This window comes from Sycon ciliatum, chromosome 1 (assembly GCF_964019385.1).
Source record: "Sycon ciliatum chromosome 1, ocSycCili1.1, whole genome shotgun sequence".
Classification (NCBI taxonomy): domain Eukaryota; kingdom Metazoa; phylum Porifera; class Calcarea; order Leucosolenida; family Sycettidae; genus Sycon; species Sycon ciliatum.
In genome coordinates this window covers 67,956,168-67,974,169 of record NC_088643.1, presented here as the reverse complement: position 1 = coordinate 67,974,169, position 18,002 = coordinate 67,956,168, and the positions used below count along the sequence as shown (strand labels likewise).

Sequence of the window (18,002 nt, the reverse complement as noted above, 5' to 3'; positions counted from 1 at the left end):
TAGTAGTAGTAGTAGTAGTAGTAGTAGTAGTAGTAGTAGTAGTAGTAGTAGTAGTAGTAGTAGTAGTAGTAGTAGTAGTAGTAGTAGTAGTAGTAGTAGTAGTAGTAGTAGTAGTAGTAGTAGTAGTAGTAGTAGTAGTAGTAGTAGTAGTAGTAGTAGTAGTAGTAGTAGTAGTAGTAGTAGTAGTAGTAGTAGTAGTAGTAGTAGTAGTAGTAGTAGTAGTAGTAGTAGTAGTAGTAGTAGTAGTAGTAGTAGTAGTAGTAGTAGTAGTAGTAGTAGTAGTAGTAGTAGTAGTAGTAGTAGTAGTAGTAGTAGTAGTAGTAGTAGTAGTAGTAGTAGTAGTAGTAGTAGTAGTAGTAGTAGTAGTAGTAGTAGTAGTAGTAGTAGTAGTAGTAGTAGTAGTAGTAGTAGTAGTAGTAGTAGTAGTAGTAGTAGTAGTAGTAGTAGTAGTAGTAGTAGTAGTAGTAGTAGTAGTAGTAGTAGTAGTAGTAGTAGTAGTAGTAGTAGTAGTAGTAGTAGTAGTAGTAGTAGTAGTAGTAGTAGTAGTAGTAGTAGTAGTAGTAGTAGTAGTAGTAGTAGTAGTAGTAGTAGTAGTAGTAGTAGTAGTAGTAGTAGTAGTAGTAGTAGTAGTAGTAGTAGTAGTAGTAGTAGTAGTAGTAGTAGTAGTAGTAGTAGTAGTAGTAGTAGTAGTAGTAGTAGTAGTAGTAGTAGTAGTAGTAGTAGTAGTAGTAGTAGTAGTAGTAGTAGTAGTAGTAGTAGTAGTAGTAGTAGTAGTAGTAGTAGTAGTAGTAGTAGTAGTAGTAGTAGTAGTAGTAGTAGTAGTAGTAGTAGTAGTAGTAGTAGTAGTAGTAGTAGTAGTAGTAGTAGTAGTAGTAGTAGTAGTAGTAGTAGTAGTAGTAGTAGTAGTAGTAGTAGTAGTAGTAGTAGTAGTAGTAGTAGTAGTAGTAGTAGTAGTAGTAGTAGTAGTAGTAGTAGTAGTAGTAGTAGTAGTAGTAGTAGTAGTAGTAGTAGTAGTAGTAGTAGTAGTAGTAGTAGTAGTAGTAGTAGTAGTAGTAGTAGTAGTAGTAGTAGTAGTAGTAGTAGTAGTAGTAGTAGTAGTAGTAGTAGTAGTAGTAGTAGTAGTAGTAGTAGTAGTAGTAGTAGTAGTAGTAGTAGTAGTAGTAGTAGTAGTAGTAGTAGTAGTAGTAGTAGTAGTAGTAGTAGTAGTAGTAGTAGTAGTAGTAGTAGTAGTAGTAGTAGTAGTAGTAGTAGTAGTAGTAGTAGTAGTAGTAGTAGTAGTAGTAGTAGTAGTAGTAGTAGTAGTAGTAGTAGTAGTAGTAGTAGTAGTAGTAGTAGTAGTAGTAGTAGTAGTAGTAGTAGTAGTAGTAGTAGTAGTAGTAGTAGTAGTAGTAGTAGTAGTAGTAGTAGTAGTAGTAGTAGTAGTAGTAGTAGTAGTAGTAGTAGTAGTAGTAGTAGTAGTAGTAGTAGTAGTAGTAGTAGTAGTAGTAGTAGTAGTAGTAGTAGTAGTAGTAGTAGTAGTAGTAGTAGTAGTAGTAGTAGTAGTAGTAGTAGTAGTAGTAGTAGTAGTAGTAGTAGTAGTAGTAGTAGTAGTAGTAGTAGTAGTAGTAGTAGTAGTAGTAGTAGTAGTAGTAGTAGTAGTAGTAGTAGTAGTAGTAGTAGTAGTAGTAGTAGTAGTAGTAGTAGTAGTAGTAGTAGTAGTAGTAGTAGTAGTAGTAGTAGTAGTAGTAGTAGTAGTAGTAGTAGTAGTAGTAGTAGTAGTAGTAGTAGTAGTAGTAGTAGTAGTAGTAGTAGTAGTAGTAGTAGTAGTAGTAGTAGTAGTAGTAGTAGTAGTAGTAGTAGTAGTAGTAGTAGTAGTAGTAGTAGTAGTAGTAGTAGTAGTAGTAGTAGTAGTAGTAGTAGTAGTAGTAGTAGTAGTAGTAGTAGTAGTAGTAGTAGTAGTAGTAGTAGTAGTAGTAGTAGTAGTAGTAGTAGTAGTAGTAGTAGTAGTAGTAGTAGTAGTAGTAGTAGTAGTAGTAGTAGTAGTAGTAGTAGTAGTAGTAGTAGTAGTAGTAGTAGTAGTAGTAGTAGTAGTAGTAGTAGTAGTAGTAGTAGTAGTAGTAGTAGTAGTAGTAGTAGTAGTAGTAGTAGTAGTAGTAGTAGTAGTAGTAGTAGTAGTAGTAGTAGTAGTAGTAGTAGTAGTAGTAGTAGTAGTAGTAGTAGTAGTAGTAGTAGTAGTAGTAGTAGTAGTAGTAGTAGTAGTAGTAGTAGTAGTAGTAGTAGTAGTAGTAGTAGTAGTAGTAGTAGTAGTAGTAGTAGTAGTAGTAGTAGTAGTAGTAGTAGTAGTAGTAGTAGTAGTAGTAGTAGTAGTAGTAGTAGTAGTAGTAGTAGTAGTAGTAGTAGTAGTAGTAGTAGTAGTAGTAGTAGTAGTAGTAGTAGTAGTAGTAGTAGTAGTAGTAGTAGTAGTAGTAGTAGTAGTAGTAGTAGTAGTGCGTGACATCCTGGCGGAGACGCTCTCCGAAGCTGTTCGCGATGTCGAGACAGAGCCACGTCTCCGGCCGCTGTCTGGCGAGGATCTGCCCTATGCGACGGCTAACCGGACTGATGAGGCTCGGCTGGACATTCGTGCCCGGGGCTTCTGGACAAGGCAGCAAGACGCTTATTTTGATGTTAGGGTAACCCACCCTAAGGCGTCTGTGCTGTCTGGTCCAGAAGTCCTTAACCAACTCAGGGCCCATGAACGGCAAAAGAAGCAGCAGTACGGTGCCAGGGTCACTGAAGTCGAGAGAGGCTCTTTCACCCCTCTTGTGTTCGCCACGAATGGGATGGCGGGGCCGGAGTGCTCACGATTCCTGGCGACACTTGCCGGTCGGCTCGCGGAGCGCAATAAAGACATCCGGTATTCAAGCATCGTCAGTGCATTGCGTGTTCGGCTGGCATTCTGCCTCGTACGGTGGGCAATAACCTGCTTTCGCGGTTGCCGATCATCCTACCAGCGTCGCGTCCGCTCGTCGTTGTTGGTGCAGTGTCGACAGGCTGCCGGCTGAGATTCAGTGTCCATGCGTCAATCTGGACAATATAACAATAGCTCAAAGACCTTAACAATTGATTACTTCTCTTGACATACTAGTGCATTCTCTCTTTCTTTCTCTCTTTCGTTCTTACTCACTCTTTTCCATCACTTGTGTGCTTACCATGGTATTTTTTTGCCCGTAAAAGTGGTTTGGTCAGTAGTAGTAGTAGTAGTAGTAGTAGTAGTAGTAGTAGTAGTAGTAGTAGTAGTAGTAGTAGTAGTAGTAGTAGAATTTATTATTTTGATAGGGAAGGCCCTACAGACGTTGCCGTCTTGTTACAGGTTCACTAGTATCATGTAAATTGTTTTTTTTTTTTTTGTTTTTTTGGGGGGTTTCCCATTCTCGGGGCCTTCTATTCGGTACTCCTTGTAGTTATACTTCTGTACTGTTGAGCTATCCGAATTCAAATAAACACTAAAAAAATGTATGGCTTAGCTTCTAGCTGAATAGTGTGTTCTGTTGAGATGAGCGTCCATCTAATTGATCTCCATGCAGTGTGCCAGGGATTAGGTTTACCTCCCCCCCCCCCCCTCCACACACACGCACACATACACACACATACATCTGCACACATGCGCGAGCGCACACACACACACACACACAGTCACACACACACACACAAATGCACACACACACACACACACACACACACACACACACACAAATGCACACACACACACACGCACACACATACACACACCACACACTTTCGCGCACGCACACACACACACACACTGTACTGTACTTGCTCACTGCCAAAATTGGTCACGTGGGTCTCCCCGGGAGAGGGGAGAGAGAAACTCAAAAGGAATCTTGGAAAGAGGACTCAATTGGCTATTGAACCGCCCAACGACCGACACCCCCTGAAATCCCCAAACTATGGGTGTACTTGGGCATGATTCTACTTACAGGCTCACCACACCTCAGTAAGTGGGTGAGGACAAGGTGCAGAAAAAGGATTGACGGCATCACTGCCAGTGTATCTGTCCTGGGATCCAACTGCAGTTACCCCTGCCCCCAGTGAGGGTAACACTTGGTAATAGTGTGAGTGGCTAAATCAGAGTGGATCTGACATAAGCTTCACTAGCACCGTTGATTACACAAGAATTAATCTAGCCAGAAGCAGTCCATGGTCAACAGGTATGTATACTTCAAATAGAAAGTATATGAACCCTGAATCCAACAAAGGTGGCAGATACAACAACACACCTTCAAGCAGCCGAGCCTGTTGGCAACAGACCCAACACTATCTGGCATATGTGTACCCACCAACCGGACTAGCTGGCACACACACACAGACACACGCACGCACACACACGCACACACGCACACACGCACACACACACACACACACACACACACACACACACACACACACACACATGGCATTGTACACATTATGACTGCGCACATGCGTCTGCGGGTGTCACGGAAAGGCTGCATGTGGCCATGCTGCACTGTATTGTAGACAGTGTGGTGTGTGCACAATGAATATCACTCAAACATCAACCGGGAGCAGCATTCAGGATCTGAAAACAAAAGCTGGTCCAGCAGTTGTTACTACAGGCAGCAGAGATGCAATCACCCACAGCGGGAGGATGAAAAATAACTTCAGAGAGCAGGATTGCGAGCACAAGACGATGATGCAGCTCAGGTTTAGAACTCCACAAAATTTCGGAACAAAGCATGCAAATAATTACCTTCAGCTCAGTGCAAGCTTTGTGGCGTTCATTTATGACCGTTCACGTACACTGCCGATCCCATAGCAAAGCAACGTGCAAAAGACTTCCTGATAGGATCTCGGCCCAGCCATGTCCAGCACGGCAGCACGTGCGCTCACTCCATGGGTTCTGAGCAGCTCAGACCAATCTCATTCAGCGGTATTTTCAGATTTCTAAAACTGTTAAAAGGGTCACTGAGCCAGTTCATTACATGATATACTGATTGTGGTGGAGTTCAGGTGAAGTATGGTGCAGGGCAGTAGCAGTACACTACATGCACCATTGTCACCATGGTCACAACCCGGTTGTCAGAGAGATGAAATCCATGAGATAAGATACAAAAATGTGTGTCTTCTGAATCTCATCTTGTTGTCATGTCTACGAGACATGTTCTTGTGGCCAGACTAGAGTGTGGGCCACCACGGATACACGGATACTCAACGGTCTCAACATGTGTACGGTAGCTTGTCTAGCTTGGCGCAGTCTCCCAACAGCAGGACGAGGATCATCCGGACACGGCAGCCCCACAATGTTGTTAAACACAATGGATCACACACACGCACATGCACACACACACACGCACGCATGTTGCACAAACACAGTGTGTGTGTGTGTGCGACACGTCACTTGCCGTCTGGTTGCTACCGGATACCAGAGGTGCAGCTGCACATGGCTGCCGGAGTGCTGCTACCTGCCCATTGGGCCAGGTCTCACATATAACATGTACATGTACCACGTTACGTGCAGTGTGTGTGTGTGTGTGTGTGTGTGTGTGTGTGTGTGTGTGTGCACTGTATCGTCAACACTCACGTCGATGGCAGCGCGGGTAGCCGATCAACTAGGCTATCGGCACAGTCGCCACTTGTGTTGCGAATGTTCAGTATCTTTTGCCTGTTGAGCAGAAGGAGAGGAACAGCAAAGGAGAGTGCGAGATATGAGTGGTATTTGCTATGATTATCCAATGACCTGACACAGCTGTATTGTAAACATTCAAGCATTTGAAATAGTGATGATGCACTGTAGTCAAGTGCTGCCGGCTTGGGTTTGGAAACAGGCTAGACAATTGTAGAAATGGTTCCTTACCATACTCAGCTGCAATGAGCTGCAATGCGACATCCCCTAGTAGTGATGTCATCCCCTAGTAGTGATGTCATCCCCTAGTAGTGATGTCATCCCCTAGTAGTGATGTCATCCCCTAGTACAGTAGTGGTGTCAATCAGGATAGGTACCATCGGCATGTATTCAAGTGGCATTTACTGTCCTATGGCAATGTAGGGACAATCGCTGTTGCGTTCATTGAAGCGGACTGATCCATCATCCGGGACCAGAAACTGTATTTGCACGCCTACGTGTGCCGACATAGTGCGACACTGTAAAACGTGCATGCAACTACATGCAACTACATGCAACTACATGTACATACAACTACATACAACTACATACAACTACATACAACTACATACAACTACATGTAGCTGCATGTAACTGCATGTAACACCAGCACCTCGCTGCCCTGCTGACGGATGCACACAGCATGCGAACATCAGCATAGGTTGCCAGCAGAAGCAACAGCTCTACACTGTAGCACAGTGCCGCATGATGCACTACTTTTGGCCGACCCCGACTTACTGACTGCATTGCCGTGCATCGCTGTCGATGTAGGTTCGGCCCATCTCATCCCACTCGTCCCAACTTGTGCCGTGTCGGCCCAGCGGCTTCAGGGGCTTCTGCGGGTGAGTGATGAACATCATCTTGCTGTGAGGCGCTGCATCTATTTCACTTGTTCGGATATTCCTTGTACGGCTTGTCTCGGTAGCGACGTACTGAAGCGGGTCTGTTTTCCAGTTTCTGGGAGAGGTCTGAAGGAAGACATAGCATAACAGTGTTCACTGTGACATATCGGCTGAATTGTCAACATATTTTCCTGAGGAAACTGCAGGATCCCCAAAGTAAGGCCACCATCACACGCACGCACACGCGCGCGCACACACACACACACACACACACACACACACATGCACGCGCGCACACAGAGTCTTAGAAGCATTTTAGTGCATGAACCTGAGGACAGTGATATCTCATAGGTACACTCCAGCATTTCAACAGTGTGCAGAGTGTATGGTGTGCCGTGTGTGTGGTGTGCAGTCTCGCTGATGGTATCAAACTCGTCCGGATGAAATCTCAAGTCACCGTCAAAATTGGAAAGGTTCCCGATTGGATAGGTTTCGGGACCGAGAGAGTAGATTTTCCGACAGTGCCTGATAAATCGGACACTTTTGCCAGCACTGGACGCACTCTATCCAGGTCCATACGCGCATGGTAATTCGCCACTGCCTGGGTCTTCTTCTCCTCCTGGCAAATGGACAACTCCCAAGCCCGTAACTGTGCCTTTGAGAGTATAAGTGCAAGGCCGTGTGACTTGGTTACTGGTATTACCTTGAGAGTATGTGGCCGCTGGCGAGAGAGCGCAAAGGGATCATAGCCATCCTTTGACGAGTAGGAGTCCAGAAAGACGTGCCCCTGTACAACATAATACAGAAAAGAATAGTTGACAGAGCAATGAAGCGATCTGGAGGGACATTGTCGAAACTCGAATGTGCACAGAAAATCTGCCGCACAGTTTGCCAGCTCGGCTTAGATATAACCATGGTCAAAGCCCAACACCCTACTGTATTTGCTGCATCCATGCTGCTAGGTCATGACTCTTGAGTGGCCAATCAATTGTGTGGTGCAGCACGGTTGGAAAGATTCCTCCACTTCCAAGCACCACTTGAACTTGCTGTCTCTCAGTCGTCTTAGATCATCCTATACTAGGCTATAGTCATTGGCCGAGTTGGAAACAACATGAGCTGGAAACAACGTGAGCTGGAAACAACGTGATGATGGCTTGTCAAGACACAATACCTACCTTCCGGTCGGTGACATCAAGATACTGGTTTGCATGTGCAGACCGCCTCTGCTTCAAGACATCATAGCGAGGCCCAGCCAGTTGCCATGCAACATGTTCCTGGATATCAGCGATCGACGACGACGGCGACGACGAGAACGACAACAACAACAACAACACACACACACACACACACGCACAAACGTGTCATTCTGACTCTCATCACAGCATGACTACCAAGTCTGGATGGGTTCAGTTACCTCAGTGCCGGTTGCAAGACACCGTAGTCTGTGCTTATGAACTTCATCTTCAAAAGTACTCAAAATTTACATGTTTATGAATCTGATGCGGCCGTATTTCACAATGCAAGTCAGCTGGTACACTTCTCTGTTGCACGTCATGTCGGTTATTACTAGTAGTAGCTACTAGCTACCCAGCGTTGCTTGACCACATGCATGTCAGACCTGAGTAGTGCGGAGTACACACTAACCTGGTGCTTGCGAAAGTGCTCCTCTTCCCAGCGCTGGTGCAGTCGCTCACGCCGCCGCAGCTGCTTCTCCTCGCTCTCCTTCAGATAGCCCTTCACATCCTACCGAGGAGAGGAGAGGGGGGGGCACATCAACGGATGTCACCGGCACACCGACCACTATCAACCAGTGCACAGTGAAACATGAAGCATGCACAATCGTGAACCGTGGACACTGGTGCACCTACCGGTACAGGTCTACCCAGGTTAGTACGACACCGGCTACAAGAAAAACCTCGTTAGTAGACAACGATAGAAACTCCCCTGGTGCTTAAAACGCGTACATTCACGTCTGGATAGTAGGTAATACTCGTCATAAGACCGAACATTTGTAGAAACCCCTGCGGGGTTGTCTACTAACTAGGGTCCCTGCGGGGTTGTCTACTAACTAGGGTCCCTGCGGGGTTGTCTACTAACTAGGGTAAACCTGTGTACATAGATACAGTGCTATCCAATGCAATCCGATCAAGCGAGTCAAGTAACTTGGCATGACTACGCGTACATAATTATGCGGTAAATTATCTTCACCAGAAATCAATCATTCCATGTCATCACCAGGCTAAACCGGTTGAAAAGATTGCAGACTGGACCTAAAGCACATGATCACCTGGCACAAAGATTGCAGCCTGGGCCTAAGGCACATGATCACCTGGCACAAAGACTGCAGACTGGGCCTAAGGCACATGATCACCTGGCACAATGACTGCAGACTGGGCTAGCACACAGACTGCACACCTACCTAGTACCCTACTACCTACCTGCATGATCTCCTCGCTCTTGGCCAAGAAGTCGTCGCACAGTAAAGGCGTTCCGCCCCGATGAGGTCGTTTAGCATACACGTTTGGTACCTGTGCGCACCATGCCATCATGCATGCACGTTACAGACACATGGACACGCACACACCCGTGTACACGTGCATACACATGGACACACATACAGTCACACACACACACAGTGACACACACATACAGTGACACACACACACAGTGACACACACACACACCATTGGACCATTGGACGCCCATCGCCGGAGGCGATGATAGCGATGCTACAGCAGAAGCCATAGCAGCTTGTGCTGGGATTGCACCATTCAACAGCTTGCAAGGCTGAAGAATTGACCGCCACTATTCAGCCTGGTCTACACCACACAGCTATGAAGTGGCTTTTTCTGGCGAGTGAATCCCTACTTTTCTTTTTTTTTCATTTTTTTCACACACGCATCACACCACATACTCCGGCATGCACTGGCTGTTGGTAACCACCCAGGAGAATGAAAGAAAAGTCAGGAGGAATCTGAGAAAGAGAAGAAAGATGTGTGTGACCATAGTCGTCGGGAATCGAACGCGCAACCTATCGATTGGAAATCGCTGCACATAACACTGCACCATATGGGACACACACTTGTACTAACTGTCTTGTACTTGTACTTGTTGCTCACTGCCAAAACTGGTCACGTGGGTCTCCCCGGGAGAGGGGAGAGAGACTCAAAAGGAATCTTGGAAAGATGACTCAACTGGCTATTGAACCGCCCAACGGCCGACACCCCCTGAAATCCCCAAAACTCTGGGTGGACTTGAAAATGATCCCACTTATGGGCTCACCACACCTCAGTAAGTGGGTGAGGACAAGGTGCAGAAAAAGGATTGACGGCATCAGGGTATCCGTCCTGGGATCCAACTGCATTTTACCCCTGCCCCCAGTGAAGGTAATACTTGCTACTAGTGTGGTGGCTAAATCAGAGTGGATCTGATCTAAGCGTCACTAGCATCATTGATTCAGTACACAAGAGTTAATCTAGCCAGAAGCAGTCCATGGTTAACAGGTATGTATACTTCAAATAGAAAGTATACGAGCCCTGAAACCAACAAAGGTGGCAGATACAACAATACACCTTCAAGCAGCCGAGCCTGTTGGCAACAGCCCCAACACAATCAGGCATAAGTGTACCCACCAACCGGACTGACACACACACACACACACACACACACACACACACACACACACACACACACACACACACACACACAGTGACACACATACACACACACACACACACACACACACACACACACACACACACACACACACACACACACACCATGACAATGACATTCTATTTCAAGTATTCTCCAAAGGCAAGCCGTGATGCCTATCAAAGGGAGTCCAGGCGCGTAGTCCGTACGGGGCACAGGGGGCAGGTGCACCCCCCCCCCCCCTAAAAATTTCGACCTACTTCAAGTAGGTTCGGCGTGCACATGACCATGAATGACCTGCACAGCCATCCTCCGCATATATACGCCCGTGCACCCCCCCCCCCCCCCCCCCCCATAAAATAAGGACCAGCCACGCCACTGGGAGTCTCCACACGCCTCCACGCATGTACCGGCATGCAAGGATACACTCCCACGGTATACACAGCCATAAAATGCCGCCCCCCCCCCCCTCCCCATCCCCATGCTTGCCAATGGCTATGTTTGCATTCCTGATCAACATCGCTCACTCCTGATGGATATCATACTATAGCGCCATGATTCGCCAAATCTGGACCTATAGGTTTTTCACAGTCTCACTTTATTCTTATTACAGATCACGTTACAATATGCATCGACACAATACGAAAAAATACTATTTTGAAACACTTGGTTCCGCTGCTGTTCGGACTTCCTCCGCTAGAGATCGCCTGTATGTGTGCTATGCCGCGTGAATACAGCCTCTCCAAGCTGCTCCATCCTGGATCATGGAGAGTTCGTCAAGATGGTGCACATGTACATGTAGTTTTAGGGTATCAGGGGCCCCGATTTGGCGAATGCACTGTAGTGTGCGGCACAATGATCCTTGGCAGTGCAGCTTCACCGTCACCGTTCACCGCACACCTACAATACGTGCGCACAGGCTACATCATCCAGTTTCACGTGCACGTGCATGTACATCGACATGTTTCATAGCTTCGAGATGACTTACACGGCATAATCCCCCTGCTCACACGTGCACAATACTAGGTAGACACGTGACCGGCGGAAGGAGTTTTTGATTGATCTGACCCTACCCAAAGCCTGTCATACTTGTAGGAGTGTGATATGGTGGCTATATCTGACCTAACCCGGCAGCAGTATTAAAACACGCGTTGGTGGTCAAAACGTTGGTCCGGCCATGGCCCAGGGGCGTAACAGCCAGTCCGGCTCGTCTGGCTTTGGCCGGACCACTTTTTCACCTGACCACGAAAAAGGTGCCCAGAATGCAGGATTTTGAACCCTAATTTCCAAACTTTCCCGGGGGGGGGACACCCCCCCCCCCCTCTCCTGCCAGACCACACCTCCAATGGTGGTGCTATGCACCTGTGGCCTGACCAGCCGGACCGGTTCCACCGGGCCTGGCAGATCTACATGCAGACTGAATACGAACTAGTTTTAGTAGAAGGAATAGAAAATACCGACCGATCAGATTACACAAGGCAGGACAACAGAGACCAAAAGCCTTCTCGTGACTCCAAGTTTCGTGTTAAAAAAAACTCCACGAAACTCGGAGTCACGAGAAAGCTTTTGGTCTCTGTTCAGTTGTTCTGCCTTGTGTAGTATTTAGTCTTTGACCGGTCAGATTACGTGAGTGCATGAAGTATTGAAGAGCTACCGCACACGTACCTGCTTGCTCATGTTGTTTGTAGAATTGGAAGACAATGGAGTATGTGTTCGACTCCGTGGCGCAAGTGGCCCCCCTCGGTCGACCCTATGGCCTATTGAACACCGCCTGTGACAGGACGAATCTGTTGTTTCGCTCTGCGAGAAATAGCCGCGTGCTTGGTCACTCGCAGCGCTGCAGCACAGCACTGTCAGCAGTGAGTTGTAGAGGTTGAACTTGAAACAGGTCTCCGAGACGTCCTGGATATCTCTCCAGTGCTGCCGATCTAGATCTTGCTGCTGTCTCGCTAGCTACACACACCCCATAATTATGGCCTACACTACAGCCACGATTTACAGACCGGCGTCCGGTAATAACCGTAAAGACATAGATAGACCTGCTGCGGCTATGTTCGACCAAGTACCATGAGTACCATGAGTACTAGTTATTTACTGTCTAACTCTTGTAAATAACTACTGTAAGTAAGCTAGTATTTACTTTACGGAGTATTTCTCCTTCATTCGACATACTAGTACGTAACCTGGTAACATTTTGCCGTCACTCGTCAGACACCATGGGCACGCGCTGTGCTAGTACTAGTACTAGCACTAGTACTGCTGGGTCTCATTCGGAGTCGGAGGGGAAGCACTGAATCAGTGAATGAAGACAGTGCCAGTGGAAGTGGAGTAGAAAAGAGTGTGAAGCCTGACATAACACAGTCAGTGACCAGTGGTGACAATGACAAGTGACAGTGCTAGTGAGCATGCTAGCAGCATTGCATGAGATGAAGCTTGAATGAATGATGTGATGTCGTGTACGTGTGGAGGTGTAACTGTCACCATGGTGAAGATGAGGAAAACTTGTCACCATGGAAATTGTCGCTGGTAGACCATGTAGACCCTGCACACGTTTATCAACAATTTAGTTACCATGGTTACCCTGGTTACATGATCGTGATCGCATTGTTGGACGATTGCCAGCATTGTTGCAAGTAGTTACAACTAACAAGGCGGAAGGCACACTAGTGAGCCATGCTGGGATGGGCTGAGGCACTGAAGAGCCCACCAACCATACTTCTTCAAGTAAATACAGCATTCCCTCACTAGTGGGACCATTGTTATTAGGCTAGGGCCTGTTTTGGACTTCCCACTCTAAATAAAGAATACAAACAAAACAAACAAACAAATACCGGTATACACTGTACCGGTATACACTGTACCGGTATACACTGTACCGGTACACGTGTGGCATGCAATGTTTTTAGTATGGACGTCTTGTACCGCTCACCTCCCGTGTGTGTGTGGGGGGGGGGGGGAGACAAGAGAGCTATAGTTGCTATGTTCAATGATGTCCACTGACCTCGCTAGTTCTAGTTCTATGTAGTTCATTGCCATAATAAAACTCTTGTTTCCACATCGCCTGTGTGCTCGTGTTGTTACCACATTTCTATATTCAGTGACCGAACATTGTGTGCCAATACAAATAATTGTGAGCAACGTGAAGAAGAGGTAAAAAGGAATTGAGAACAAACGTGTGGACAAAATAATGTTCATAGCCACATTACAAGCACCAGAAATTGCCGGAGAACAAATGTAGACAAAACAGTGTTCATGGTCACGTTGCCGTCTCCAGGAATTGAGAACAAATGCGGACAAAAAACTTGAAAAAGTGTCCATAGCCACATTACCATCACCAGTGATGAAACGGACCCTAACAAAGCTGCATGAACAGTAAAACAGGGACAAGCTGTACAAACACTATGATGTGCGGAAACACTGGCAAGAGAAAGAAATGGGGGAGCAAACAAATGATAAAAAAAGGTGTGATTCACATCAGAACTCTTTTGGATAAAAGAATATGCAGCAGAGACTTCAGACACTTTGTCTAAAAGAATATGAAATATATTGGTGGAGATGCAATATCATTTTTGTAAAAATATGAAAGTGTTCCTCGCCAGATAAAGGCAAACATACACTGAGTATGACCATGTAAAAGAGAATTCAATGCTATGAAAGTTCAAGATTCGTAGAGATACATTGTATTTACAGCATGTTCTGTGGCAGTGTTGGGAGCGCACGCACGCACACACACACACACACACACACACACACACACACACACACACACACCACACACACCACACACACACACACACACACACACACAAGGAACGGCGTTAATCAACAAAACGAAGAAACCAGCAACAAAAGAGACTGCAAGAGCAGCAGTTGAACACACACTGACCAGCAAAGCTGTGTATACCCAGGTACAGGCGTTCGCACCAGCACCAGCACTGGCACTGGCATCTGCAGTCTAATTGAAGGGCAATAGCCTGGGTTGGCAGCCGGTGACATCATCTCCATGATTGACAGGTGCATGTATATGTGCATGAGAGGAGAGCGCACAGCGAGTGTCTTCTTGGAATTGAGAATTGCATATGTAGGCAAAAGAAGTCGACCAGGGCATGTGCAAACATTGCTACAAGAACACATACGTAGAAAACACCACGGATGATGTCGATGTAATTCGAAGCGTATGCGCAGATATGCAGTACGAGACCTTAGGAGGACACGTCGCAACTTCCTCTCACTGTTGAGGGATAAACTGAAGCACGCATACCACTTTGGGCCTTGGAACGCTTCCGTTGCATGACACGAGACTGCTGAGGCAAATGCCCAGGTCATAACCAGGTATGATCAGGTGCAAAGCAGTCCAGGTAAACAAGGAAACCAAGGACTGCGCTGAATGCGTTGACTGTGTGTGTGTGTGTGTGTGTGTGTGTGTGTGTGTGTGTGTGTGTGTGTGTGTGTGTGTGTGTGTGTGTGTGTGCTGTAGATATCACACATAGACTTGCCTAAAGAAGATCTGACATGACAGTGACTTGTTTTTTAAGCGGCGTTGGACAGCGATTTGAAGAAGCTGGTGGTGGGCGCGGTGACGAACCAAACGTACTGTGCCGTTGTGAGGAATTCTTGGATGACTGTTGTGCCTCGTCGAAAGTACCTTGCCGCGATGCCTCGTACAGATCGGGAGTTGTTGTCGAACGCTGCCGCGAGGCACTGAACACACCGCTGCGTGTTGTGTTCGAGAGATGGGTTGCTGTCGACTGTTGGCGTGACACACTGGTGGCATTTTGTGATGTTGCCGAGGAGCTATTATGTGGCTGTTTGGATGTACCGTGCCGCGACGAGGTGGCACTCTGTTTGCCTGGCGGGTCGGAGGAGGAAGTCCGGCGCGGCGCATTGGAGGGACCGGACTGTGGCATGCGGTGCGAATTGCGCACACGCAATATCTTTTGCGGCGTTTTGTATGAACACTGGTAGATAACAATGCTGAAAAGTACCACCAAACCAAATCCGGACAATATCACAATCCACCAGTTGGCCTTGATCCATAGGTACGCAGCCTCGTACGTGGATGCGCTGAAGAGAAAGTTGTGTACGTCGAGGAGGGCACTGCTATCGCTCAGCTGCCGGCAGACGTGGAGAAAGTTACACGAGCCGGCGAAGTCGTTGCAAGGCGCTCCGGGCGGCAGGAACAGCTCCAGGCCGGTGACGTTGAAGCGCTGCGGAGTCGCGGCCGACAGCGAGTCCAGCGTGCGGCACTTTCCCTCGTGCATGCAGCACACGTGGCACTGTGAAGGCTGCCCGCAGAAGCAGCGCTTTGTGCCAAAGTGCGCGCACAGCGAGTCCGTGCACTCCTGGAGAAAAGAAAACAGAACATGACAAAGGGCACAGGGGAAAAAAAGCAACCTGGCTCAGAGAACATCACAACTTTCCATCAACAAGCCTGAGCAATACAATGGACTAGGAAGTGAGTGTCGTGTATTGACTGAACTCGATGATAGCTACATGTGCCATTACCAAGGGAGCCTGAAACCCAGAGTACACAACTCCAATGAGTTGCTGTCACGGCGAAAGTCCATCACACTAGTGATACAGTACGGTGTGCATAAGCGATATTCCCGCTGGTCTCCTGCTGCACGACTGCAGCTCAGGTGAAGGCACTACTGCACCACTGCCCGCAACACATATCTGCGCCAACTATGCTGAAATCCAGGAATTTCGCCATGACAGACACCCATGCGGCAAAAGCCAGAGGCTGCACAGTCTGGGTTTCAGTCTTCTCTTGCAGTTGCACAGCACAGCATAGGAAAGGAATAGATAGAGTTTGAAAGCGCTACATCACAGCCAGCCGGTCATGGCAATGCTGGCTTTTGATCATCGTGGATCGAGTTCTTGTATAGATTTATACAACAGACCTGCCAACTTACTTTTAAATAAAAATTCTTTTTTCGGCGGGGAGATTTCCCTACGCTCATCAAGTCATCATCATCCATGCGCAAAGTGCCTGCGCAGTGTGTTCGCTGATATCCCTACCTCCAGGTTGGGCTGCGAATGGGCAGCAGGCTGCCTGCTCTAACATGTAGGAATACAAATAGGCATGCTATGCAAGCACATTACAATGTAGGCCATGCACACTGTAAGTCTACAACTATCCGGCGCATATTTATTTATTTATTTTATTTTATTTCCAAATGAAGGAATTCACGCAATTCTACACATCCAGTCAACAAGGCACTTCTAATACTGTATCGAACGTTTCGTTCCCTTCTCATCAAGGATAGTACAGGGAATGGCTCAATTGGAATTTGCGTGAATGTTCGTGGATCTACCTTCGTTTGGAAATTGTTATCAGCCTCCGACCTCCTATATACGGTATAGCATATTTGTTTTCGGCTATTTTCGGCCCGGGCATTTTGGCCGAAAATTTGTTTTGCAAGGTTCAGTGTGACAGTGTAATACAGGCAGCAGCAGTACAGGCTGATAATGTAGTGCTCCATTCGAGCATAGAGATGACCTTCTCGAAGAGCAACTCCAAATAGGCCCGCTGTGAGTTAGCAACTGCGTTCAGCTCCATCATAGACAGCCTATCTGACAGCTCCACCATTTCCCTCTCCTTCTCCTTCACCACACACCATCTCCTTCTCCTGTCGGCCTGGGAGAAACAGCTTCTCAAGACAAAGAAGATGTCCAAGATAAACACTGTCGTCAGTGAACATTGGACGCCCTGGTTGGCAGCGGCTTTATTTCCAGGGTGTAGCTGCTCACCAAAGTTTCCAAAGTTAGATGACGGACGACTGCTGCATGGTTATTTGTCAGAGAGGGTGCATCACCCCTTTTGGATATTATTTCTTGTGAAGGAGGAAGAGGACCTCACCATGTGGCCATATCTTGCCACTATGTTCGGTCGTACGGTCAAGAGGGTCAACACAGAGTGCGGTATCATTGGCTTTGTGCGTCACGAAACTTCAAAGCAAGTATAATGGCTCGACATGGTTGCGTTTCAGTCCGTGATTGAGTGTCATTTCCAATGGAGGGCACTTAGCGCCCCGACAATTCTGGAGCCTTCCAGACCAGACTGTTTCTTTTTTTTCTTTTTTTGTTATCAATCTTATCAAGAGTACATAACCCCCAAGGTGTTATGTACTCTTGATCTTATCCGTATTGTTAGTTAGTTTTAATTTCCAGTGCTTTCCCTGCAGCACAAACCACTTTTTTGCGCTTACACATCGGATACTGAACTTTGCCATGGTCAGAGTGGATCTGATTTGACCCAGAAGTCATTATTTGTTGACTTCTGACGCAATCACTTTCAAGCCCTGGACATGGAGCCATTGGAGAAGAACGGGTCACTCAAGGTACACTGTACATTATAACATGTGGCTGGAAAACTCTCTCAAACTCGTCCATTCACAGTTTCGCTCCTACAAGAAACTGCACCAAAATTATGGATTTTTTCTGGAGAGAGTTCGTAAACTAGTCAGATTGGAGTTCTAAAGAAAGTTGGTTGCTCTCCACACTGGAGCTCGCACGTTTCTGCCGACGTGACTCGACACTTGACTGACTCACGACTGCCATCCATCCCATAAAATTGTTGCCGAAGTCACTACTGTACCACTCTTTAGATTGGAGTTAGCGCTAACATGTATGACAAAAACTTTCTTGTACCAAGAAACTGTGAATGGCACTCACCCCATCCTTGCAAGAGGCACGGCCTTTGTTGCAGACTGTGCCGTCTGATTTCGGTGGTGTGACAGGACAAGTGCTGGTGGTGCCATTGCACACTGACAGGCCTATCCTGCACTCGTGCGGCTCGCTGCACGTCACATTGCTGCTGCTCAGAACGAAACTGCATGTGC

The 18,002-nt window shown here is 46.8% G+C and overlaps 2 protein-coding genes across 3 annotated transcripts in view; both read right to left on the bottom strand.

The window, feature by feature from the left end:
* Positions 1-4,474: 4,474 nt before the first annotated feature.
* On the bottom strand, positions 4,475-12,351 carry LOC135805065 (protein FAM228B-like). The gene is made up of 7 exons (XM_065319056.1): positions 11,824-12,351; positions 8,943-9,032; positions 8,149-8,247; positions 7,680-7,778; positions 7,208-7,291; positions 6,401-6,630; positions 4,475-5,662 (listed from the first exon to the last, which is right to left on the bottom strand). Exons 1-7 carry the CDS (start codon positions 11,833-11,835, stop codon positions 5,578-5,580), a joined length of 699 nt encoding a protein of 232 aa, XP_065175128.1. The 5' UTR covers positions 11,836-12,351; the 3' UTR covers positions 4,475-5,577.
* Positions 12,352-13,222: 871 nt separating this feature from the next.
* LOC135805064 (disintegrin and metalloproteinase domain-containing protein 10-like) overlaps positions 13,223-18,002 on the bottom strand; it is a 19,412-nt gene continuing 14,632 nt past the window's right edge. For both annotated transcript variants that reach the window (XM_065319054.1, XM_065319055.1), the window contains exons 8-9: positions 17,836-18,002; positions 13,223-15,500 (exon numbers count right to left, since the gene is read on the bottom strand). The exon at positions 17,836-18,002 is cut by the window's right edge and continues 29 nt beyond it. In XM_065319054.1, the coding sequence (XP_065175126.1) occupies positions 14,655-15,500; positions 17,836-18,002 (1,013 nt within the window). In that variant the 3' untranslated portion in view covers positions 13,223-14,654. The remainder of the gene's footprint in view (positions 15,501-17,835) is intronic.